Consider the following 25,634-nt stretch of genomic DNA (forward strand, 5'->3'; position numbering starts at 1 on the left):
GAGTTGATTTTTTCAAATCTGAACTCTCCCACGGTAGGCCCATCCCATGAGAAGTGTATGAGAGCATTTCATAAAAGCTACCTGTGCGTCTGAAACCCAGCATACTGTTAAGCACGTTCCCTCAAAGGAGAACAGCACCGGGCCTGTCTACAAGCTGGGCGCTGGGCTACCTATTGGAAAAGCGTGGTGCTGGTCTCACAGAGTCCTCCATGTGGAGCAACTGAACAAGGCGCCAAAGGGACTCGCTTCCTCAGAGGCTTCTTGTACATGACAGCAGCCTGGCCTGGAACGTGAAGACAGGGCAGAGCAAAGCCCTACCAACGCCTTATCCTTCCCCGCCAAGTGGCTTCAGTGAGCTTCCAGCCAAAAGACCACCATCTACAGGGGTCAGCAGAAACTCCAGGGCAGAGAGCTTCTTGGAAATAAAGATACTGTTTTATCTCCCAGAAGAAGAAAACTATGCACTTCACTGTCAAGTTCTGAAAGCAGTTTACAAAAGCTTAGCCTCATGGGGCTACAAGGACACTAAACCATCTTGAGGAACTGAAACAGAGAGATGTTTATCCCGAACAGGTACCAGGGAAGAAAAACAAAGCCAGCAGGCATCTGACAGCCTCTCAGGAAGAAGCTCCTGATAGGCTCTCGCTGAAGATTACATTTAATACTGCTTTCCTTTCTGTATTTAACAACAAACACAGGGGCAAGCCGCTCACTAACCTTTCAGAGGAAAACGAACTCTAGCAATAAAAGCATTACTCCACAAAAGCTGACTACACTTCCATACCTGGCTTCCAATGAATCCAGGTGCTGTTTGGGAGGACCTGGCTTGATACAATTAAATGTTTCACTAATCCATGCTCTAATGGGATTCTTCTCTACCTCTTTTGGCCTAATAATCTAAGCAGCCAAGGTCTCCAATAGGTTAGATATTGGCAGGATTTAATGTCATAATAAACTATGGTTAACATAGGGTACTGGGAAAAATGGGTCCAAATCAATGTGATTATTGCCAATGAGCTGGCTAGTACGAAAAAATAACCACAGACTTACACTGTGGCTACATCCCTAGCAATGGTGGCGATCTTCCTCAGTGTTGAGGCCTCATGAGTAACAATGATGACCTCAACCTTGGAAGAATACCAAGCGATAGCCATGGGGTAGGGGTGGGGGCAGGGCGTGGGAGGGCTCCTTTTCCTCCTGGCACTCCTCACTGGTCCTAGAAACACTGAGTGTGAAATGCCCCTGAACCAAGGTGCCACTAGGCCTCCACTGCTCTGACACAGCCCAGAGCAACTCACCTGTGCTGAATTCGAGGGTCGCTCTGCACCAGGGGTAAGATGGCCTCCAGCACCTTGCTGGCAGACCCTGGAAGCATCTCCAGTACCTTCTTATCAATAGCCATTTTGTCCACAATGGTCTTAAAGTAGCGCAAGGCACTGACAACCTCCTTCTCTTTCTCTTCCAGCCAGCTCAGGTTCTGAAAGGAAACGTTAAGAGTAAGGAGGGAGGAGAGAGATTAAAGGGAGCAATTTTAAAATAAATAAAATAAAATTTCCTGCAAACTAGTTTGAGATTGACACCAATGGAAAAGGCTTCTTGCTGCAGAAAGCAAGCCAAATTGTTTTTCTAAGGATTGCAATCAGGATACAGAGGCTAGGCTTGAAGGAAGAAGAAGGGGCTGACTGAGAAAGGTTGTTTAGATATTCCTAATTCCCTCCCCGGACAGAGACTGATTTGCCCTGGGGTCTCCGCCTCAATCACACTGAGATATCACCACTAAACTCAGTAAGTGTAGTGAGGACTAATTTGCTGATGGCTGCAGGATGCTTACAGAACCAACAGTTAAGTCCCAACGTGTGTATCTATCCAGTAAGTCAAATCAAGGCCTTTCAAGGTCCTAGGGGCTGTGTAAGACTGGTCAGAGGCATTAGTGCTCAAAATCCACTCTCCCAGCACTCCTCACTAGATTCCCACATTTGACCAGAGACGCAGCCCCTCTCAATGAAATGATATGGCTCTCCCAAAGGACCTGGAAACCCTAGGGTTAGAAGGGGCGGGACGTGCTGGGGTGAAAAGGTGAAGAAGCTGGACAGATGGCAACGATTCAATCACTACTCCTGCAGCATATGTGCTAACAGCACACAGGGTCCCTCTGCCCCTGAGGAAAGCCCGCCTAGGAGGAAAGTAAAACACAGAGTCCTGTGCTTCCCAGCACTCACATAACCACACCCAAATCTTTTCTCCTTGACTGTGGGATACCTTGAATGCACAGACAGTGGGTAAACACACCCCTCTGGTTTCTTTCTCCAACCTCTCCTTATACTGACCCTAATGTCAACAACCCAGGTCCCAGCTGGCTGGCAGGGAAAGGGAGATCAAGAATAATCTATAAAATGGATAAATCCAAAAATGGATAATCTACTCAAGTAGAATTGATTACACGTCCAGGGCAAATTAAGAGTGGTACGTATGAGGAAAACTGCCACCTGTGGGCTCTCTGAGGTCCAGAGAATATTCAAATAAAAACTACCGAGAACAAGAAGATAATTTCTAGAAAAAGTAGATTTAAAACTATATAAGGGCTTCCCTGGTGGCGCAGAGGCTGAGAGTCCGCCTGCCGATGCAGGGGACATGGGTTCGTGCCCCGGTCTGGAAGATCCCACATGCCGCGGAGCGGCTGGGCCCGTGAGCCATGGCCGCTGAGCCTGTGCGTCCGGAGCCTGTGCTCCGCAACGGGAGAGGCCACAACAGTGAGAGGCCCGCGTACAGCAAAAAAAAAAAAAAAAAAAAACAACTATATAAATACATAAAAAAGTGATACACAATGAAAAGTGATTATGATTCTGAACACCAGCTCTTTTAAAATAATGAGGAATGTCATTTTAAATAAAAAATTTCAATAGTGGATTTTATGGGAATATCAAAGGAAAAATATATAAATGGAATCAAGAAGTAATTAGCTCCTTTCGTCAGACAACTTTCAAAAACCCGATCTGATCTGTCTCAATGGGGGCACTTCCCAAGAGGTACCCTGTAGACCACCATGATACATTTCTCCAAGGGAGGAAAAAGACACCCCTTCTCCATCTCCATCACTGTGGCCTCTTTGCTGTCACTTATTTTTCTCTTCTCACTACCTGACACGTTTGTTTATTTACTGTGTGTTTCCAAGAGCCAGGCACTTGCTTCTCCATCTCGTGGCCCAGAGCGCTCTGCTTCGCCATGGCCTACACAGGGCTGAGAGGAACCTCAGTATGAAGGAACTCATGGTGCCTTGCAGACATCAAATGTGACTAAAACCACTCTGGCCAGTTGAGCAAGAGGACTCTGGCTACGACACTGCCATCTCAGCACATCAGGACGCGCAAGGAGCCAGCAGTGACAAAACGTGGGGGGGAAGCAGGAAACATTTTAAGAAAATGTGTCACGAGGTTTGCTAGGGAGAAAGGGGCTAATCTGGAGATGGGAGCCGTCCAAAAGCGGCAAGGCACTTCACAGAAAAAAAGAGAACTCTCCTGTCATTTGCAGAGAGATCAAATGAGCCACTGAAGAGCCGGGCTGCCCTGGGCTCCTAATAAAGGAGCCGACAACCTAGCAGAGTCAGGTTTCATCCATTAACTCTCCAGCAAATTCCACTCCCAGAATTAATGGCCTCTGAACGCTGTGCATTCCCCTAGCCCATCAGCTGTTAAACTATGGCTTCTCGCAAAACATAGCCAGCAGTCGGAAGAGTTTACAATGAGACACCCAGACCGAACACCCCCAGGAACAGGGAACCTGAGGCCGAGGCCGAGGCCTCAAGAGAGGCAGCTGCATCCACCTGCACACCGGCTCCTGCGTCAGGGGTTAGATGCCGCGACTGGTGCAAACAAACCTGGAAACTACATGAGGCCAGCGGTGCTGGGGAAGGGCCTCGACCCAAAGGCACTGCTGGGCTTCAGGCTCCTCACCTGCAAAACGGGGAGAAACACGCCTGCCCTGGGTGACCGAAACAGGTTCGTGGGGGCTGGGTGAGAATGCATATGGAAGCACTTCGTAAAATTAAGGGAGAAAGAGAGTTTGATTAAGAAAACTTGGGCCAGAGCCCACACTCTCTGTATACTGGGAAGAGTGAAAGCTTGTGCACATGGTCAAGGTGAGGAGTAAGTAAGACGGCGCGTGAAATCACCCAGGATAGGGCCCGGGCAAAGAGAGACCTGTAGTAAGTTGTAGATGGGTCCAAATCTATTTCTGTCTACCTGAGTTGCAATTTCCCATGTAATAACCTGGGGAAAATGAGAATATATATGGAAATACTAAGTCGTAAGACAGCTAGTAAGTGATAATTAAGGATGATGGCAAATGACAGAGTCGGCTAAGTTCACACACCCTGGCAGATTCCCCAACACTTCCTGTTCTGACTGTGGGCCTCCACCATGGGTTTATACTCACTTTGTCTCATGCAGGTGGCCTGGGGCAGAGCACAGTAATTCAACCCTTCTTTAAGGGCAATGAGCAGAAACCAGGGTAACACTCTTCCTTGGGTGAAGATCACATCTATAGCTCCTTCCCAGAGAACAGTTTCTCAGCCATGGCACTGACATTTTAGGACAGAAAATCCTTTGTTGGGGTGGGGGGGGGAGGCAGGGTTGCTGTGCTCTGTATTGTACGATGTTTACCAGCATCCCTGGCCTCCAGTCAACAGATGCCAGTAGCACCTGCTTCAATCTCCTAGTTGTGACAACCAAAAATGTCTCCAGACATTGCCAAATGTCCCCTGGAGTTTGCAGAAACCCCCACTAAGGAAAGGGTACTTGAGCATCAAATTTCCCCTATGACGTCTCTTGGAGTGATGAAGAAAGGGGGAAAAATTCCAAGAAGTGAGCGGCTGAAAGAGTTTCTTATCAGAGTTCACTAGCAAAACACAGTGGTTAGTAAATCATTTTACTCCGGGCTGCCTGGACTAGTGTCAGATGACAAGTGACACTCTTCCTGGCATTTAATATAAAACCCAGTTCCAAGGGGTTGCTAAACAGATTGCAATAAAAAATAATTGTGGTACAGACCAAATCTTCCACTTTATTACTCTTCAATCTGGAATTTAGATCAATCTGGCAAACACCATATATTTCATTCTTGCTCTCTATAGCCTCTTTTTCTTAACAGATGGGGCAGGAAAAACGATTACTCAACAAAGACTTTGGACTTAAAACCTATTTTCTCCACTTTTAACTAGACTTTTAAGATATTCTGCTGGTCAACATAAAAACAGAAGTAGATACACTGCAAAATTCAAGAGTTATGTGTTTATATAACAGGGTAGTGTTTGCTAGTGGCATTAAATTGACAGCTGTGACAACAGTTCTACAAACTACACTGTGGACAGTCACTGAAGGGTTCAGAATCTACTTATCTACGAGGCTTGTCTTTATTTTACACTGCTGAGTTTAATTTTGTTTTTATGTTCAGTTACGTGTGGGAGCTAACATTACATTTCTTAGATACTAAAAAATAAATTGACTTTCATAAAGAGTAACTGTAGCATCGAGAGAGTTTCGACTTGATGTCAGATGGCCTGTGTTCAAATCTCAGCATCACTGCTCTTTGTGTGACTTTGCCCAAACGTTTAATATCTCCGTACTCCCAGCTTCCTTTTCTGCAAGATAAGTTTCCACCTTCCAGGGTTATAATGAGAATTAAGTGAGAGAACGAGTGTAAAGCACATAGCATGGGGCTAAAAAAAGGCTTGGTACATGTTAGCGGCACAAAAGGTGTCCCTGGCTCTGAGAGCGCTGGTTCCACACAGTATCATCACACTCACGAGTCTCGGGAGATAGTTAACAGAGTACCTTACACTTTAGATGCCCTTCCTTTTCGCAACTATCCAGATCATCTTAGCAACTCAAGGAAAGAACAGCTGGTCTTAAGAGATGAGACTCACCCGCTTCCCCCGAACCCGTTGGACCCAAGCAGCACACCCAAACCAATCCCAAAAATCCCAGAGCTTTCGCCATGGAGTACTGAGCTCTCTCCAAAGGCCATGGGGGCTTGGATAATCTCTTACATTTATCCAAGGCTCCTTGGACTGTTTCCTGAACAATTAAGCCCACAGTTGCCACCCAGCTGAACACAATGATATTGCAATAGATTTTTTTTCCATCCCCAAAACCATGGGCCAGGATTCTGCAGTAGAGGGCAAGGCAAACCCAATTGTTCTTAACATCACACTGACCTTCTGCCTTTGAGACCTGGAAGCCACAGCACTGGTGGACATAAATTCTACTGCCTGCTGCTCCAGATCCAAGGGGATAGGGTAGCCCTCTGGTAGAAATCTGTCTGTTGCCTCCTGGAAGAGAGGAAACCTGGATTCCTACAGAGCTTGAAATGGCCGTTTTAGGCTGAAGGGAAGGGTTGATGAAAACCAACAGCTGTTCCAACACATCTGGCTTGACTGGCCCTGCTGAGGTTACTGGTGTTTGAGGACATCTTTGGCTGGGTTTCAAGGGTTTAGCAAGTTTCAGAGCATGGGCCCTAAAGCCGAATGATTGGATGTTCTGGACATCACGAGAGTGTGTGTGTGTGTGTGTGTGTGTGTGTGTGTGTGTGTGTGTGTGTGTGTGTGTGTGTGAGAGAGAGAGAGAGAGAGAGAGAGATTGAGAGAGAGATTGAGAGAGTGAGTATGTGTGGGCAACGTGGGCCTCTCTGGGGCACAGAGGCAGCATCCTGGAGTGTGAACATGATGAGCTGAGCTGTTTTAAATGCCCAGAGGATGACACAGCTGGAAAAGAACTGTTCTAGCCAACCAAGCTTGACTCTGATTAACAGGAGAAACACTCAACCATCCTAAAGGTTCATATTCCACAGGGACAATGAAAGCTCCGCCTGGAGCCGTGGAATGCTATGGAATAGGTGTTCTGTACTGAAAGTTCCATCCCCAGGGAATAAACTTAAAAAACAGCACAAACTCATTGCTCAAAGCAGGTGAAGGCCAGGAGAAGCACCTAGAGAGTCAGCTTACTTTGTTCACAGGCTTCTCTGGAATCTTCACAGACACCTCAGCTGGTTTTCCCTTCTTTGATGGCGTTCTCTTGATTTTGGGTGAGTGGAATTTGTCCATCAGCTTCATGGTGAAGGAGGAGAGATGAGAACGCTGAGAGTCTGAAAACAAAGAAGGTAATGATTTTTAGAGGTACAGTGGGAAGAAGCTGTGGTTCTTTGACCTTTTGTGGAAATGATCACCGTCCTCAAACAAATCTTTCCCCCTAGCTGTTCAGGGTTACAAAGAAAAGGAAATATGGATCCATTAACCATTTCTGCTTGCACGTTTCAATTTTTGCAATTTCCATCTAGTCTAGGTTGAAAGCAGTCAAAATGGCTTTGGAAAACGAACGTGAAAATATTTCCAAGTGTCCTTATAGAGTTTGTCTGATGATCTAACCAATGTCCAAGGGAACCAGCTAAGATGAAAGAATACCAAAGTAGAATCACAGAAGTGCTGAATGTAAGAACTGGAAAGGAAGGCCCTTTTGAATCAAACTTCTCGTTTTCTGGTTTAGGGAACTGCAACAAGTGACATGGGTAAGGCCTCAGAGCTGGCAGTGGACACTGAAACAGAACTAAGGTGTTTGAAACCCTCGGGGACACAGTGAAAGACTAAGTGGTTTCTCGCCAAGATCAAGAACAAGATGAGGGTGTCCGTTCTTACTACTGTCATTCAATTTTGTACTCTCTTACTCCAATAAAAGCCATCCAGATTGGAAAGGAAGATATAAAACTATCTCTATTTGTAGATGACATAATCTTGTATATGAAAAATCCCAAGCAATCCACTAAGAAACTACTAGTACTAATAAACAAATTTAGTGGGCTCACAGGATACAAGATGATATACAAAATCACATGCAAGATCATATACAAAAATCAGTATTTCTATACATTAGCAAGGAACATATAAAAAATGAATGTCTAAAAAGCTTCCATTCACAATCATCAAAAAGAATAAAATACTTAGGCATAAAATTACACTTAAGTGAAGTACTGATATGCTATACTGTGGATGAATCTTGAAAACATTATGCTAAGTGAAAGAGGCCAGTCACAAAGACCACACAGTGTATGACTCCATATATCTGAAATGTCCAGAACAGGCAAATCTATAGAGATAGAAAGTAGATTAATGGTTGCCTAAGACTGAAGAGAGTGGAGAGGGACGGAGAGGGGCTGCTAGTGAGTAAGAGGTTTCTTTTGGTGGGGGATTAAAAGTGTTCTAAAATTAGAATCTGGTGACCATTATACAACCCAGTGAATTACTATAAAAAAAAAACTTGAATTCTACACTTTAAAGGAGTCATGTTATGTGAATTATATCTCAATGAAGCTGTAAAAAAAAACTAACCCAATGAGCAGCCTTCCTTCATTTACCACCCGCCATTTACCATAGCACTTTCTAGTGTTTGAGACCATCTTATTGAATTATTTATTTATGTGTTTATCTCCTCACAAGAATGCAAACTCGCTGAAGGCTGTACCTGCCTTGTTCAAGCCTGCATCTCCAGTGCTAACATGGTACCTGGCCCATAGAAGATGCTCAGGAAACACTAATTCAACAAATGAACAAATCAACCAACGAAAAAATACCCCACGAGGGCTTCCCTGGTGGTGCAGTCGTTAAGAATCCTCCTGCCAATGCAGGGGACACGGGTTCGAGCCCCGGTCCGGGAAGATCCCACATGCTGCGGAGCAACTAAGGCCATGCGCCACAACTACTGAGCCTGCACTCTAGAGCCCTCGAGCCACAACTACTGAAGCCTGTGTGCCACAACTACTGAAGCCCACGCACCTAGAGCCCACACTCCACAACAAGAGAAGCCACCGCAATGAGAAGCCTGGGCACCACAACGAAGAGTAGCCCCTGCTTGCTGCAACTAAAGAAAGCCCACGTGCAGCAACAAGGACTCAATGCAGCCAAAAAAAAAAAACCCACAAAAAGGACTGCTTCTTTAGGCAATGTCAGAAATTCACAGGAAATACTTGAAATTGATTGAAAATTAGGGAGAACGTGACCCTGTGCAATGGAAAAAGAAGTATCTGTATTTTTTTTTTTTTGGCTGCGTTGCGTCTTTGTTGCTGCGCGCAGGCTTTCTCTAGTTGTGGTGAGCGGGGCCTACTCTTCATTGTTGTGCGCGGGCTTCTCGTCGCAGTAGCTTCTCTTGTGGAGCGTGGGCTCTAGGTGCGTGGGCTTCAGCAGTTGCAGCACGCGGGCTTCAGGAGTTGCAGTGCGTGGGCTCAGTAGTTGTGGAGTGTGGGCTCAGCAGTTGTGGCTCACGGGCTTAGCTGCTCCGCGATATGTGGATCTTCCCAGACCAGGGCTCAAACCCATGTTCCCTGCATTGGCAGGCAGATTCTTAACTACTGCACCACCAGGGAAGTCCCCATCTGTATTTTTAAAATAAAAAATACACTCCCTTTCAATTTTCCCAGCAATTAAGTATGAAAAAACCAAAAAACAAAAAACCTTCCAAATAAATGACACAGCACCTTGTATTATAGGTATGTCACTGTGTCTACTAGTGCTGCATATGACTTAATAGGGCCAAAGTTCAATTCTTTTGTCAAAGACCTTCCAGGTGGCAGGCAGGATCAGATAAACGATCTGCCCTTTGCAATTATCTAGGAACCCACTGCACTCTGGACCAAAGAGAAAAAGCCAGGGCCTGACCTTCGTTCACAAGTGGAGTCAAACCAAACACAGCTTCACAGCTGTCTGTCTGCTGGCCAGAACTGCAGAAGGCCCTTCTTAGAGCCCCAATGTGGACACAAATCCACAGGAAGCTCATGCACCTCTCTCCTCACCTGGAACGGCTCAACGCAGGGTCGGAGGGGCTCTCAGCAGCAGTCCTCAAACGCTGTATCACCCCTGGGATTCAAAGCAGGTAAACTGGGATGGTGTGACCGCCCCAGCTCCCCTCTGCCCCTTCCCCGCCCAAGGAGGGTGGGCCCCATGCACAGTTTATACTTCCTTCTTTATACTTTGAAATGATGCGACCAGTCTAATAATTCATGTGGTGGTTAAGACGGTGAGCTTTGCAGTCAGTCTGTTTGAGTTAACAGACTTCAGCGGCACCTCTCCACGTCTCAAGTTTCTTTGTCTGGGAAATGGGGCTGATAACATTGTTCTAGAAACGGCTGATGTGATGTAGGTTAAATGAGATGCGGCTTGTGGGCAGCGTGGTGAGGTACTCAGCCATGTGCTGGGCACACAGTACCTGCTCAACGCAGGGAGCTAATCAACCTAACTATATGATTTGGATGGGTAGCAAGTCTGACCAAACTTTGAATTCTTATTTCCCAACTGCTTACAGATCTGAGTCAGGATACTCTGCAGCACTGAACATCTGACCCACGATCCCAAGGAACTGAGGGCCTTACACATGCCCCTCTCCTCTTCCTTTAGTCCTGACCAGAAGTTCATCTGTGTCCCTCTCTGCTGCCTCCTTCCATATTGCCTTTATTGCTGCCCCCATCCTCCTCCTTCGGATGCTGGCCTCAGCATCCCGAAAGTCTCAGCACATCCCTTGCCAGACAGGTTCCCCAAGTCAGACGTTAGGTGTGACTTCCACCCTGGCAAGCAAGACTGAAAGCGGGGCAAGAAAAGGAGACACAAATGGGGAAGTAAAGGCAGGATGCATGATTTCTTTGGTGGTCAAAAATGTTCAGAGACATGGGCTGGGCGAGCCAACTTCCGCCTCCTCTGGTCTGCTGCCCCGAGTTGCTATACGGGTAGGCAGGGGCCGAGGGACTGGCCAGATTCACATCTCTGCCATCATGACCAGGGTGGAACTAGGGTAGGCAAACAAGGTATGGGGGCTCCCCAAAACCCCTGATCATGACCCAGGGGTCAAGTAAGGACACCTCCACCTGAGAGCAAACAGAGCCCAGGAAGTATATCACAACATACTCTCTCAACCTCTGCTTTGCCAAGCACAGCCTGAGACTCTGGTCTGTCTTGGCGCACAGCTGGGAATCCACATCAGCATTTAAAGAAAGTGTTATATCCACCAATAAATCTCTCTCCTTGTAGTATTTAACAGCCTCAAAGCAGCCAGCTCTAGCACAAGATGTGATAAATCAATTGGAGGAAGCAGGTTCTTTGTAACGACAACCAACCTCCTCAAGCCTGGAAATCAAGGACAGCACTAACTAGGGAAGATTTTGACTTGGAGGCTGCTTGTCACCTTTTCCTTGAAACAACAGCTTAGCAACACAGATTTCAACACAGGTTTCAGGAGACTTGCAAGGTCACTCAAACTATGCGTTTCAGTGCTGATAAAGCACTATAATGACCAGTGACAGCAGAGTGGAAGGAAGCAAAGGTGGCAGCTATGTTGGGGTAATCTTGCCATCAGTACCCCCCACACACACTTCCTGCCCCTCTTGTCACATTCCTCATGTGTATCAATCATTTTGGGTAGAGGGCAATGCTAAAGAGATGCTCTCACACTACTACAGAGTTTCAGGTGACTTTAATGACTCTGACTTTTCACTTGGGAAGTTGTAAATGCATGTGTTTAGATATTTTCTAGTACTGAAATTAAAGCAAAATTTTGAAAGATTTCATACATACACATGTACAACTTACAGAGAATTCATCAAATCCACGCATCCACCAACCCAGGCTATCAGAGAGAAGCGTGAGCAACGACGGAATATCTGCACTCTCCAATGTGACAGTCACCGGACTATTGAGCACTTGAAATGTGCCTAGTGTGACCGAGAAACTGAGTTTTTATTGAAATGTAATTAAACAGCCACACGAGACTGGTGGCTGCCATACTGGACAGCACGGCTCTGGAAGCAGAACATTAGCAATCTCACTGCTGCCACCACATGCTCCGTCATAATCATATCTTTCTTCCCGACAATGGGTAACCGTGGTTTTGATTTTTGTGCTTATCCATCCCTTATTTTTTAGAAAATTTTATTATTTATTGATTGATTTATGGTTGCGATGGGTCTTCGTTGATGCGCGGGGCTTTCTCTAGTTACAGCGAGCAGGGGCTACTCTTTGTTGTGGTGCACAGGCTTCTCATTGCAGTGGCTTCTCTTGTTACGGAGCACGGGCTCTAGGTGCGCAGGCTTCAGTAGTTATGGCTCGTGGGATCTAGAGCACAGGCTCAGTAGTTGTGGCACACGGTCTCACTAGTTGTGACGTGCGAGCTCTAGAGCACAGGCTCAGTAGTTGTGGCACGTGGGCTCAGCAGTTGTGGCTCACGGGCTGTAGAGCGCGGGCTCAGTAATTGTGGCTCACGGGCTCTAGGTGCACAGGCTTCAGTAGTTGTGGCTCACGGGCTCTAGAGCACAGGCTCAGTAGTTGTGGCACACGGGCTCAGTAGTTGTGGTGCACGGGCTCTAGAGCGTGGGCTCAGTAGTTGTGGCACATGGGCTGTAGAGCGCAGGCTCAGTAGTTGTGGCTCATGGGCTGTAGAGCGCAGGCTCAGTAGTTGTGGTTCACGGGCTCTAGAGCGCAGGCTCAGTAGTTGTGGCTCACGGGCTCTAGAGCACAGGTTCAGTACTTGTGGCACGCAGGCTAAGTAGTTGTGGCTCACGGGCTGTAGAGTGCAGGCTCAGTAGTCGTGGTGCATGGGCTTAGTTGCTACGCGGCATGTGGGATCTTCCCGGACCAGGGCTTGAACCCATGTCCCCGCATTGGCAGTCGGATTCTTAACCACTGCGCCACCAGGGAAGTCCCTCATCCCTTATATTTTGTCATAGTTTATATCTATAAGTACAGTTTAATGTATAGGTTTGTGAAGTTAACTTAAATGGTATTTCATTGTAAATATTCCTATGTTCTTGCTTTTTCACTTAGTCGTAGGTCTGACGTTTGGCCAGGTGAAGTGTATATAAGTGCTTTTGTTTTCAGTGCTGTGAAGTTCCACATATAGCAGTTTTACTTACCCCCTCCCTGCCAGTGAATACTGGGTCATTTTCAGCGTTTTTGCTTTTATAAACAACACGGCAATGGACCTTCTCATACTTGCCTTCTGGAGCACATGCAAGAGCTTTCTGTGACTAGAACCGCTGGGCTACAGAGTACACACCACATCTCATTCCATGGATGTTGCCAGATGACTCTCCAAAGGGTCTGTGCCACTCTGCAGCCCCAAGGGCAAGGTTGAGTCCCAGCTGCTCTCCCAACACCTGGGCTTGCCAGACTTGCACACTTTTCGATAGGGCCATACCTAAACAAAGGAAACAAAAGCCCTCCTTCCCATGGAGATGCTTTAAATTGGTGTATCTTACTGTGTTCTATCAAATCTGCCAGAACAACTTCAAAGCTCATGGATAGAACTTAAGAAAAACCCTTAACCACCACTTAGTACGGCATTTATACCAAGGAGGGTCTGGAACTCCCAATGACCAATCTGCTAGTCATTTCTGCCAGAGGAGGAAAGCTTACATGACATCACAATCAATTTCTGTAGAAATGGCTGCGACGTTACTAAGAGCAGCACTCTCCTGGGCAACCATCACAGGCTGCAGACAGGCTGTCAGATGAACGTCCTTCTCTACCCAGGGGGAGAGAGAACGGGCTGGAGGAGAGGCACGTAGCCTGCTCACAAAATCATGTCTGAAGCAAAACCAAAAACACACCAAAGCCAAACCAGTTTCTTCCAAGTAGTCTGCCAGGTGTTCAATATTTCATTATTAAATTTTCAATTTGCCCCTTGGCCAGGCTTAACAACGATTTCTGCTCGGTGCTGACAAATGTACACATCAACTGGCCTTTCAGATGTCATTTGTAGCAGCAGCTGGGATCCCAACTTAGCAGTGCTTTCTGTCAGGGCTTAATTTCGCCTTGGATGGGAGGAGTCTCTACATATCAACCATACAAGGGACCACAAAGTCAGGGTCAGGGTGGATAACACTTTGAGACAGTTCCTTGGGAGACACGGTGGCTGCTCATTCTTCGTACTGACGGCGTGCAGGGCGCAGAGCTGGGCACTGGAAGGATGCCCGCTCATCCACGCACGAGTTCTGGTTGCACACTTCCGCTTCCTTCATCCACACCATTTCCCAAATGTGTTAAAAGGACAACTAGAGTGGAGAAGTGACACGAGGACATTAGGAAGAACTATTTTAAACATAAGGACTTCAGATTTTTAAAGGTGTGTTTGCTTATCTAGAATCGTACAGACTGTAAGGTAAAGACAAAGACAGCGCGAGAGTGAGTGGGTCGCGGGCACGGCAGGCGGCCCGCGGGCTCTGGAAGCAGGCAGTTGGTGTTCTCACTTCCGCGTGGCCTCTCTGAGCTGAAGGTGCCTCGCCTGTGGAGCAAGCATAACCACAGGACCGACCTGCCTGGGTGGCTGTTGCGAGGGTTAAGCGTGAACCTGCATGTGAAGCATTTAGCAAAGGACCCGATATACAGCAAAGGCTCAGTGCACGGCACCCGTTACCGTTACGGGATAGCACCGCCAAGCCTCTGCCAACACTCAGTATGGCAAAGGCTAAAAATCATCCCAGCCTAGTAGAGCGCAAAGTAACCTGATGCTTCATCTTTTCCAACAACTTCCATATTAAAAGACCCTCTTTCTTACTTAATATAGAACTATTCGTGTTAGGGAAAACAGGGAAAATAATTTCTCTAGTTCTGCAACGCCAAAGGCTCTTTTGACATGAGAATCTGTTCATGTCACCCATTGGTTCAGGAAGTCGACTGATAGCTATGCTGCTGCTGTGGGTGCTGATGGAAATATTAAGCACATCCTTTTTTCTTTTTTCAGTAACAAAAGTAAAACAACCTCATTATAAAAATCCAAGCACTGTAAAAATATATAATCTAGAAAGTGAAAATCCCTCATAACTCCACGTATGGCAGAGCTGAAATATCTCCCTGACTTGCTTTTTCCAACTGAGCGATATGCTGTGGGCATTTTCCCATATGAATAATGTTCTGCTGGAAGGCCAACCACACGCAGGCCACCAGCCTCCTGACTGATGGTTCCGGTTCCCAGCCCTCACCCTTCAAACAACAGCACATGGAAGAACCCCCTCAGGCTTAGCCCTCTGAGCACCTGTCTGAGATAGGCTCCTAGAAATGGAACTGTTAGGCCAAAGGGCATAAGCACTGAAAACCTGCTAAGAGACCACGCAGCTGCCTCGAGCTGGAGGCGGGCCAGCAGGGACTGTGCCAAAGAGACTCGGGGCGCAAGCAGAAGAGGTGGGGTGCAGGAAAGAGACCAGGCCTGGGGGCCCATGCCACCTACAGAAGAACCCAGGCTTCACTGTGGATCTGGGCTCAACTCCGACAGAGCTACCAGTTTTGCTTTACTTGCATAACAGGTAAGGATTAAAAGCAGATTCAGAATGGAACAGACACTTCACAAAAGATAAAATCCAAATGGCCAATAAACAGACGACAAGGTGCTCAGTTCTATTTGTCATCAGGAAACAATAAATTAAAACCATGAAGCAATACTACGACACACACACACCAGAATGGATAAAAAGAAAAGAGAGGAAATACTAAGCACTGGTGAGGACGAAGAGGTATGGGCACCCTCCCTCCATTGCTGCGGAGGGCAAGGCAGGACGAGAGCTGAGCACACGCTTCCTGGAGGCCCAGGATTAAATCTTACTCATTTTGGAATCCGGCACGTAGCCCCGAAATCGGCACACAGTGAAAATAAATAAATGATTGTTAGTAAACACAAAGACAAAAGAATCAATGAATGAATTCTGCAACAACTAACAACTACTATATTCAACCAATACCAGAGAGTAATATCTGATTAGTGATGTAGACAGGACGGTTTATACTGATTTTTAATACAATTCTCTAAGGAATGCCAACACGTGAGTCAGAGACAACTCAATCAAGAACCTTCTCTGCTGTGGTGGTTCAGTTTGGGTCATCTGGGTTAAGAGAATGTTGTTCAAGCCACTTCCAGGGAGAAGACAAGAGAGAAACCATACCTTTCCCTCTCTCCATCTAGGTCTCCAGAGGACAATGGACTCCCTGGGCCAGTACTATCTAACAGAAATACAACAAGAGCCACATATGATTTTAAACTAACCTAAATTATCCATAATATTATAATTTCAATATGCAATTAAATAAAAACCATCAACAAGACATTTTACTCTTCTTTTTCTTTCATGCGAAGTCTTCAGAATCCAGTCTCCAGCTGGACCAGACACATTTCCAGCACTGCTGCAGCTCAAGGTCCTGGGTGTGGCTGGCCCTCCCCGCCCCTGTGAGGAAGGCTGGTCCACTGGTCTCTTGAAAGAAAGCACCTTGGGCTGGTTGGACGCCAGTGCTTCTGGACTGTGCCGCTGAGGTCTTGAAGGGTGCTTTGCCTCCCCCGGAAAGGCAGACAGTGTGCAGCTGCAGAAGGGCCCACCACAGGGGACCCCTCACCCCCAGGCTGGGCTTCAGGGCAGCACGTGAGTTCCAGGCTCTGAGGCCCTCCACTAACCACTGCCTGTGTGGAGGTGCTGCAGGATCTCATTCTACCCACCACGTGGTACAGCGACAGAGAGTGGGGAAACTTGCTGTGCAAGGCGGGAGGTGTAGGGCAAAGGAGGTAGACTTTGTTTGACCAGAAGGAATTTCTGACAATCATCGCTTCCCAACAATGCAAGCCGACTTTCTTCGGCAGCAGGGACCAAGGACATTCATGCTGGCAGTGACATCATGTCGTCTGCTATGATTTGGGGGCAGAAGGAGTGACACTGACCTCCACACATGGCCAAGGACAGCCCTGTGAACTCATTCCCACCCCACCTGCAGCTCTAAGTGAAACACTCTCAATGTGTGTCACTCTGAGTAAGTTGCCCACTGGGGCCTCACTTTTCTCAGTTATAAAATGGGAATAATGATCCTTACCTCACCTCATGGTGCTGTTATAAGGATGTAATAAAGTACGCCATGTAAAGTAACTTAGCATAGTACTGGCACTTCGTAAACATTAAATAAATGTTATCTGCTGTTGCCCAAATGTTCTGAGATAACTGTCACCATTCTGAATGGGCAATTATTATTTTTTAACACTGTAGAATTTTTAAATAGAGGAGATAATTCATTGAGCCGGTGCTCTTATGATTTGAGCATTTTTCTACATGTGTGTTTTACTTTAATTTTTAAAAAGTTGTAGTAAAAAAAAAGAAAGGTAGAGCAGAGATGAGAGGAGCTGGACTCTTGGTGATGTTGTCTGGGCTGTTAGATACAGTTTTACTTGTCTGAGGCTCAACTGCCTCTCAACTTCCAGCAACTTGGAAAAAAAGAAAAGAAAAGAGTAGAAAAAGAGGAGAATCCAGGAAACTAAAGTACCCTGTAGGATTTAAATAGAAGCCCAGCCTCCGCCAGGTAAACTTCTGATGTGAACAAAGCCTGGAGATGACCTCCTGGGGAGCCTCCCACCCCTACCTGTCAGAGAGGGCACTAAACAAAGTTTTCCCAACACTTACTCCTATTATAAAAAATTCGTCAAATAGCGAACAGATATCCCATGAGATGAAAGGGGACCCTCTGGGATTGAGAGCTGCTTCCCTCCTGGAGCCCAATCAAGTGGCTAAATCAGCAACTTGTGTGTTTAAACACCCTATTGGAAGCCAGGCCCTGCCCAGGGCCATGCTCACATCAACACTGGATGGGAAGGATTCTTAGCACCCTTTGGCAAATGAGGAAATAGAGTCACAGGGGCCTAATCCCCCACCTCCCACCCTCAGAACACGCAGACACTCATCACAGACAAGGCAACTGTAGCCCTAACACGTGCTGTGAACCACTCAAGGTCAGCCTGTCCCCAGGGTGGCCTACTCCCAAGGAAGGATTTTTTTTCTATGACTGTTTGGAATTGACCCAGAGATTCTTAAGGGCACAGGCTTCACAGACTTCCAGAGATGTAAATTAGTCATTTCTCCAGAGTGTTATTTCTAGAGACGAGAGAGGAGAGAGAGAGGGAGAGAGATCAGTTTATTCCAAGTAAACATACCAACACGCTGGGCAGAAAGCAGGCAGGGCCGAAGCACATCACATCATCAGGAGCCCAGCTACAACAGGAAGCAGGTCCACCCTAACCTTTGTCCTTTAGATGGAGCTGTCTGAAGCAGCCTCTGTCCCTCAGAGGAACTTGGATGTTAGGACCGGTGCCAGTTCAGAATTCAAACAACGTTCCTCAAAGGCAGCTGAGCCTACTGTGTAGCACGGTGTCGCCCGCCCAGCAGCCCGAGGTGGGGGCAGGAAGTCGTGTCTGTGAGGCGCCAGGCCCAGCACGGGGCACTGCAGCACCACGGCTGCAGCAGACGGCGGCTCCATCCACTTCAGCTGCTCTAGGCCCAGCTAAGGGACCCCCGAGAACTCATGATTTGTCAGGCCACCCTCTGGGCTTCCAGAGGAAAAACAACATGTGCATTTGCCAGTGAGCACATGTTCACTTGTTTATTTCCCAGGCAACAGGAGAAGGAGCTGGGAGTCACAACCCCAGCAGTTTGGGACACTGCTGGGATTTCTCGCTGGGCAAAGTTCGAAGAAAGAGAAGGGACAAGGGTCACCTGTAAACTCCCCTCCCTTCCCTATCACCTCAGAGAAACAGGGTGCATCAGATAATGCAAGGCAGGCACAAACGGCGCCCTCATTCATTTACTCACTCATTCGTTCCATACATATTGATATGCCAAGCATTTGCAAAGTGCTGGTGTCAGAAAAAGGAGCAGGACACAGCTCCTCCCTCCAAGGAGCCCCTAATCTTGTGGGGGAGACCCAGGAAAATCCTCAGTCCTAATGCAGCAAGGACTCCTGGGATGCAGACGTGCAGAGTAAAGGCAGGACCCTTCCAGCTGCTCACAGCCCGCTCAGGAGGAGGACGGCTCCTGGTGCCAGTGGAAGCGCCCTAGAACCCAGGGCTTCGAGTGAAAACCCAGCCTGCTCCCCAGGGCAGGAAAAAGGGCTGAGACTACAGGCTTTGGACGTTTCACATGGGGACCAATGAGAAACATCAGAGTCGGCAAACAGGAGCTGGTTTGGAAAAGGCTGCAAAAAACTCTGAAGGACACAGAGGAATCTGAAAATGACCACTTCTCCAAAGACGCACTTCTGGCTTCCCAGGCATGGGGGTGGGAGTGGGAGGGGGCAGGTATGCAGGAGAGGCAGCCTTTGCTCTCACCCAAGCAGAGGCAGCGCATTTTCTCCGGAGCAAAACGAGCGAAGGCTACTCGGCTGCTCCTTGACAGACCCTGCCCCTCTGCTCCCGTGACTCAAATACATCTGCGGCCAGGGCTCTGTTCTCACAAGAGCGTCGTATCATGTCGGTTCATACACGCATGGGGTAAAAAACAAACCCCACTCCGCTCTATACATTCAGAATCAAGCGCTGATCAATCCCAGTCTCTCCGGGGTAAGGACCAAGGTGGTCCTGGTTGCCCTGCTTCAGAGGCCCCACTCCCCACCAGGTGCCAAGTGAGCAGTGGGCTCTCAGCTTCCATGAAGTGTGGGAACTTGAAAGGATCTGAGTCTACTGACAGCAGAAGCCGAGGCCCTGGGAACTGATTTCCCGCCAGCCTAGGACCCAGGCCTCCTGAACAAAGCCGGTCCAGGGCTCCCTCCTCAGTAATGGCTGAGAAGTATTAACCAGCTTCCAGTCATTTCTCTTCCTCATGGGACAACTTCAGCATAGTAAGTAAAAACGCAAAGAAGACAGAACGTGAGACAGCCGCTCCAGTGCTGGGGACACCCACCTACTCTCTGCTCATGAATTACTTCAGCCACAGATGGTCTAACCGCCCACCAGAGGCTCTGAGCGGCCTCGAAAATCTGACGTCAGGCTGGTTTAGTTAAAGCCAGAATTTCATTAGCTTACAGCCTGAAATCCAATCCAATTTGTTTCCAGTCAGATGTAAGGGCCCCCCGTGTACAAGGTACTGCAGACACAACGTGAAGCTGACAACAGCAACACAGCAATCGCTGGGTCCATTGGTTGCAGGGAGTGCCCAGCACCACTCAGGCACTCTATGGGTCTGTCTCAGCTAATCCTCACAGTGACTCTCCAGGGCAGGAAAACTGAGGCTGAGGAACAAGGGACAGACTGGATCTGAACCCGGTGCAGCTTCACACACCAGGCACGCAGTCTCCAAACTTAGTAGAGAGAGAAGCGAGTTAAGTATCCTAAAGATGGCTCAAATGAAGCAGAGTACAGGTTCAGAGGAAGGAGGGCTCGTGTGCCCCACTCAGAACAATCCAGTGCCCATGGGTGCAGGGCCCTGTGCTCGCCTGCGAGCGCCACTGCCCTGCCCCCACCCCAGCCGACTCAGATGCACATCTCAGCGTGGGCTCCTCTTCCTCTTTTTTAAGCCAGAGCCCAGCAAATATGCCGTGTATTAGATGTGTTCACAACTCTGATCACCAAGGAAGCAAGTCACCACAAGAGTAGAAGAAAAGACTTTCAGGCCAGTACTGCTTGTAAAAGTGAATCACACCCTTCTGGAAAAGTCCAAGACCAAGATGGCTCACTCACAGCATCACATCAAAGATGTGGCCACCTCCTGGCCATGCTAGCACCTGGGCTAAAAATACCCTCAGTGATGAAATCTCAGGCACAGTCTCTTAGCCTAAGGGAGAGAGGCCAAAGTTACACACTGAGTCTTTCAATTTGGGAGGTGGGATTACGGATGGAACCGAGGCACTATTTTTAAACAACAGGTCGCTGAAGAATACGTATTTTAGTGACTGCTGGAGTTGCCAACATTTGGCTAGAAAGCATTGGAAAGGGGATTTTCTGAAGTCAAAAAGCCCTCTCAGTTCTCAAGGAATTTATTATACCTTTACAGTCTGTCATAAATAACAAATGGCCTCACGATATGTATTTCTAAAAGACAGTTCCTCAGTGGTGGCCAGCCCCCTTCCTGGATCCTGGACTCAGCCAAACAACATTCCTCTAACTCTCTCTTGTTCAGAACTCTCCAAAAACCTACCCCACCCCAGTGAGTGCCTTTAGTAAAAATCCAATTGCCTCATTCTAGAATCCTCAGAGCAGGAAACAGTGTGCATTTTTTGAGAAGACATCTCATTTTCCCTTGTTCTCCCTCAGCAGCCGTATCCTTTAAGTGTCCTAGAATTGAAATTCTTTTTAAAGGACCAAATCTTTGCACAGGAGGCGGCTTCCTGCCGATTGTCTAAAGGCCTCCATCTCGGCAAGCCAAGGAGGAAGAACACGCACAGGCCACATGGCGAGGGGAAGGCAGAGACATGTCTTCTCAAAGTCGGCTGTCTGCGTTCAGAATTCACTTTTCCAGTGGAACATTATTAAAAACCGAGCTCAGGCCCTGGCCATGGGGTACAACGTGGCTCCTTCCACCAGCCAGATGCTAAGCATTTGGAACCACAGAGGGTCCGTGGTTGAACAGGAATGTAGGTCCTGCCCTCAACTGGTTTATCAGCTAACACGGAAGTAAAGCTGTACACCCAGGGCTCCAAAACACAGCAGAGCGAGACAGCTGCTGAAGAATTAAAGGGTTTACTTCCTGACATAGCCACAAAACATTCATGAAGGAAGCCCTGGAGTTTTAAGCCAAGCAGACACTGCAGAATCCAGCTGTGAAAAATGCAAAGGGATGAGGGTTGACTTGGGTGAAAAGGCATCCTTGAGAGACGAAGCTGAGTGGGCCTTGGCTACACAGTGGGGGGCAGATGTGTGGTCTGCTCTTCCTGCTAACGTTTACTGCAAGTCACAACCCACTAGTAGGTCCCCAAATCAATTTCCTGGATCAAAACATGGAACAGAATACCAAATATCAGAGGGCACTGCAAATAGTAAGGCTAGATATTTCATGAAACTTATTTCACTTACGACCAACTTGACACGCTAAAGGCCCTTCTCCCTGGGGAGCACGGGGTAGAGAAACCCTCTCACTAGGACAAAGAGGAGCCACAGGTCAGGGGTCCTGTAGGGCAATCAAGACTGCAAATCTAGTCTGTACCCGAAGTCACCAGGACACTGGTTGAGCTTCCCGACCTGGGTCTGGAACTAAGAATCATGCACAGGTGTAGCGCCAATAGGTGGGTCATTTCTAAGGTGGAGGCTTACCAGTAGCTTTCAAACCTTTTCTGACCACAGTAAGAAATGTATTTTATTTTGCAATCAAGTACACGAAGTATATCAAAAATCTACAGGTTTTAAATTCTCTTTCACTTTTTAATCCACTGAGTCGATTCTACGACCAAACAGTGTTTTAGTCCTTCCCCGGACGGTGAGTAAGGAGCAGTGGGAGGAACTGTGCGGCCGGCGGTGGCATCACCGTGACCTGCAGCTGCTCAGAGTGCTGGCTCTCCACCCAACCTGGACCTAACGAATGGAGGTCTATGCGGAAGGGACCCCGGAACTGGGGCTTTAACTAGTCCTCCAGGTAACTCTGCAGCACACTCACATTTGAGAAGCACTGTTTTGGAAGACAAAGATCTGGGGGAAAGCAGTCAAACTGATAAGAAACTCCAAATCTTGGGCCAAAGAGGGGGACGGGCTGACTGCAAGATCCTCTGACTCTTGACAGAAGGGGAGGGTCTCCTCTCAGATCAGAACATTCCTCAGGATAAGCCCCTCCTGATGGGGAGACGGATTTGTAAACGCTGTACCTAGAACAGACCTGCATTAGCACAGCCAGGGGACCTGGGGGAAAGGGGTGACCACCAGTCTCAGCTGACAAATTCCAACCAGCCACCCCAAGCAAGACTCTTTAGCTACAAGGCTCAGAGCACAAGTAAGACGATAAATAAAACAGGGCCTACCGTGTGCAGAGCTCTCGGGACACGTGTTTCACGCGGAACTGGTGACTGAAGTGATCAACCACTGCTCTTCCTTCTGCTTAGTGCCATGCTCACTGATACCTGGCATCTGCTTTGTGCTAGAAAAATCTGTGATTTCTGCCCTCAAGTAATTGCTCTAAGACAGTGATTCTCAAGAGGGTAGAGGGGTGGGTAATGACAAGGTTTTGGTCTAAAAAAGCATAAACAAGACACCTATACAACACATTCACATTTGCAGTCAGAAGAAAGCAAACCTGGACAAAATAGACAGAAGCTGAAAGGGGAAGGGCTGAGGTGTCCGAACGACCACAGTTAGGGCTGGGGGGGTGAGAGGCCACCACACTGACCCCAACCATGAATGAACTGTTTCCTCCATGGAAAATGAAGTATCTTTAAAGTCCTTTAAGTATCTTTAAAATTCAAGCACATTCTAAGATGAAAACCACATTTCACATTCGAGATGGGAAATCTTATATTTCCTAAAGAGGAAAACAAAATCAACTGGGAAGGAAAGGAATTTGCCCAGGACCCAGACTCCCCAAGCACAGGTCCCCCCAGATGTGACAGCTAGCAGTATGTTCCTGTCACCCAGTCTGTGTGGGGCCTACAAAGACCCCTTCCTTGGAGGAGAGGGTATGGCAGAAGAAAGTCTGGTGGTATTCAACCAAAGTTTCCAAGAGCCACCAAGCGGCCATAGAGAAAAACATGTCACTTCATTTCTTCCAGGAAGCGTGGGCCCATCATGTACTCATCATGACTTAACTCTGCTAAAAGATAGTTTTTGTTCTGCGACTGGTGTCCGCCAGCCACTGGTGTCCTCAGAACTAAGGGTACCTTAATAATAAAATACGCAGCTTCCAAAAAGCTCATGGATATGTTTGAAAAACGCATGAAAATCAGTGGATTGGATCTGTAAATGGGTCTACGTTCTGCAGAAAGCTTGGCACATTTTTTTAAGGCCACCTTTTCAAACATTTTTGGTTCGAACTTTCTTTACAAACTGAAACATCACCACAGAGCAGGGATCAAAATAGATTTAGTTTCTTGGTAATAATATTTCTGTATTCTTTGTGGTAGAGGTTGAGAGTAGGGTTTTTATTTTCAATTCTATTTATTTGTTTGTTTGTTTTTGGCTGCATTGCGTCTTTATTGCTGTGCACAGGCTTTCTCCAGTTGCAGCGAGCAGGGGCTACTCTTTGTTGCAGTGTGCAGGCTTATTATTGTGGTGTCTTCTCTTGTTGCGGTACACAGACTCTAGGCGTGCGGGCTCAGTAGTTGTGGCTCTCGGGCTCTAGAGCGCAGTCTCAGTAGCTGTGGCAGACAGGCTTAGCTGCTCCACGGCACGTGGGATCTTCCCGGTCTAGGGCTCAAATCCACGTCCCCTGCATTGGCACGCAGATTTTTAACCACTGCGCCACCAGGGAAGCCCCAAAACTCAGGTTCTTGATGTCTCATTGCAAAAAGAATCCAGTGAGAGACAAAGTGATAGGTAAGAAGAGGATTTAGAGAGAAACACACTCTACAGAGTGTGGGCCATCTCAGAAGGCAAGAGAGGTGAGAGTAGTGTTTTTAAATTTTTCACCAAAACAAAAATATTAGCACACAGCTGTGTGTCCTGAAGCTTGGTTAAAGTCCGTCTGTACGGGGTTCCCCCACTTTATCTTCAACATTCATTTCTGAGGCGATGAACCAAAACCAACCACGGAGAAGCCAGTTCTGAAACAGGCAGCCTCTTCTATCCAGTCTCATGGAGCACTGTTTGGCTTTAAAATTCTGATCTCCTACTTAAAGAAGTCAGCCTCATAAAACTCAGCTCACACTTCTGTGCTATACAACTGGCCCTGGGCCAATTCCCCAAAGCATGAGAGGTCCCACTCTGGGCCTCTCCCCAGGCACGAAGAAATCTAGAGCTCCACACTTGGTTCAGGAAAAAACTTTTCTCCTGCGTGATTTCCCTCTTCCAGGGCTATAGCTACGTGTGGCCCATGGCACTTACGTAACTCTGCTGGCTTGGGCGTGGCAGGAGCTTGGAGAGGTGTAAACTGACGGCATCCGTCTGGTGAATGTAAATGTCCCCTGACGTTGCCCCACCTGTTCCATAAGGCCCCAAGCTGAAGAGAGTGCCCTGTAAGCAAAGTCCAACCCAAGCTGGCTGCCTGCCAAGGAAGATCCTCTGTCACATTCCCCTCACTCCTCCTCAGAGGAGAAGGAACCCTGTGGAGATGGATGACTGTGTGAGGTTAACATAGCACTTTTCAAACCCCTAAGTACTCAGTGCCCAGGATGCAGCAGTGAGTCAGACAGACATGGCACCAATACTTAAAAGGAACAGGGAAGGAAGACCTGAAACACACCATTGCAAGGATGACAACTGCTACAAAAGGGGGGCCAAAGCCCACTAACCAAATCGGGGGAGGGTGGTGAGTGCCTGAACCTTGGCCTGGGTTTCCCCAGAGGCAGGCTGAGACCGGGTTCAGGTGCAAGTCGCTTATGTGGGAGGTGCTGGCAGGGGAGCGGGGCAGAAGACAGGGAAGGAAAGGCAGCCACTAAAAGGCGCACTTTAAAGCCCTCTTTCACGGTGGGCAACCACACGCAGCCCTGCAAGGAAGCCGGTTTAAACTGAAGCCTGAAAGATTCACAGCGGTTGGCCAGATTTTCATTTTCTTTCTGGTGGGGCTAGAGGAGTGGACTGCGGAAAAGTGTTCCTGGCAGAGGGAAGGGCAGGTTTAGAAGGCCAGGGTCAGCAGGGTCAAGGTGAATCAGGAGACCTGACAGAAGGTCAGTATGGCGGCTGATGCCGGGGAGCTGGGCCCTGATGGACTAGGGAGCCTGAAGCCCCTGAGGGTGCTGGGAA

The 25,634-nt window shown here is 47.8% G+C and overlaps 1 protein-coding gene across 16 annotated transcripts in view; it reads right to left on the reverse strand.

The window, feature by feature from the left end:
• RAPGEF1 (Rap guanine nucleotide exchange factor 1) overlaps positions 1-25,634 on the reverse strand; it is a 140,172-nt gene that overhangs the window by 62,538 nt on the left and 52,000 nt on the right. For 9 of the 16 annotated variants that reach the window (XM_022578382.3, XM_022578381.3, XM_089913902.1 and 6 more), the window contains exons 2-4: positions 6,998-7,137; positions 6,212-6,325; positions 1,299-1,477 (exon numbers count right to left, since the gene is read on the reverse strand). In XM_022578382.3, the coding sequence (XP_022434090.1) occupies positions 1,299-1,477; positions 6,212-6,325; positions 6,998-7,137 (433 nt within the window). Of the gene's footprint in view, positions 1-1,298; positions 1,478-3,874; positions 4,412-4,431; positions 4,577-6,211; positions 6,326-6,997; positions 7,138-9,831; positions 9,896-25,634 lie in introns of those variants that run through there. The other 7 variants (XM_089913910.1, XM_089913911.1, XM_089913909.1 and 4 more) reach the window with 4 other exon arrangements.

The sequence above is a fragment of the Delphinapterus leucas genome, chromosome 6 (genome assembly GCF_059928025.1).
Source record: "Delphinapterus leucas isolate spDelLeu-1000000601 "Yukka" chromosome 6, BTC_Dleu_Yukka2, whole genome shotgun sequence".
Classification (NCBI taxonomy): Eukaryota; Metazoa; Chordata; class Mammalia; order Artiodactyla; family Monodontidae; genus Delphinapterus; species Delphinapterus leucas.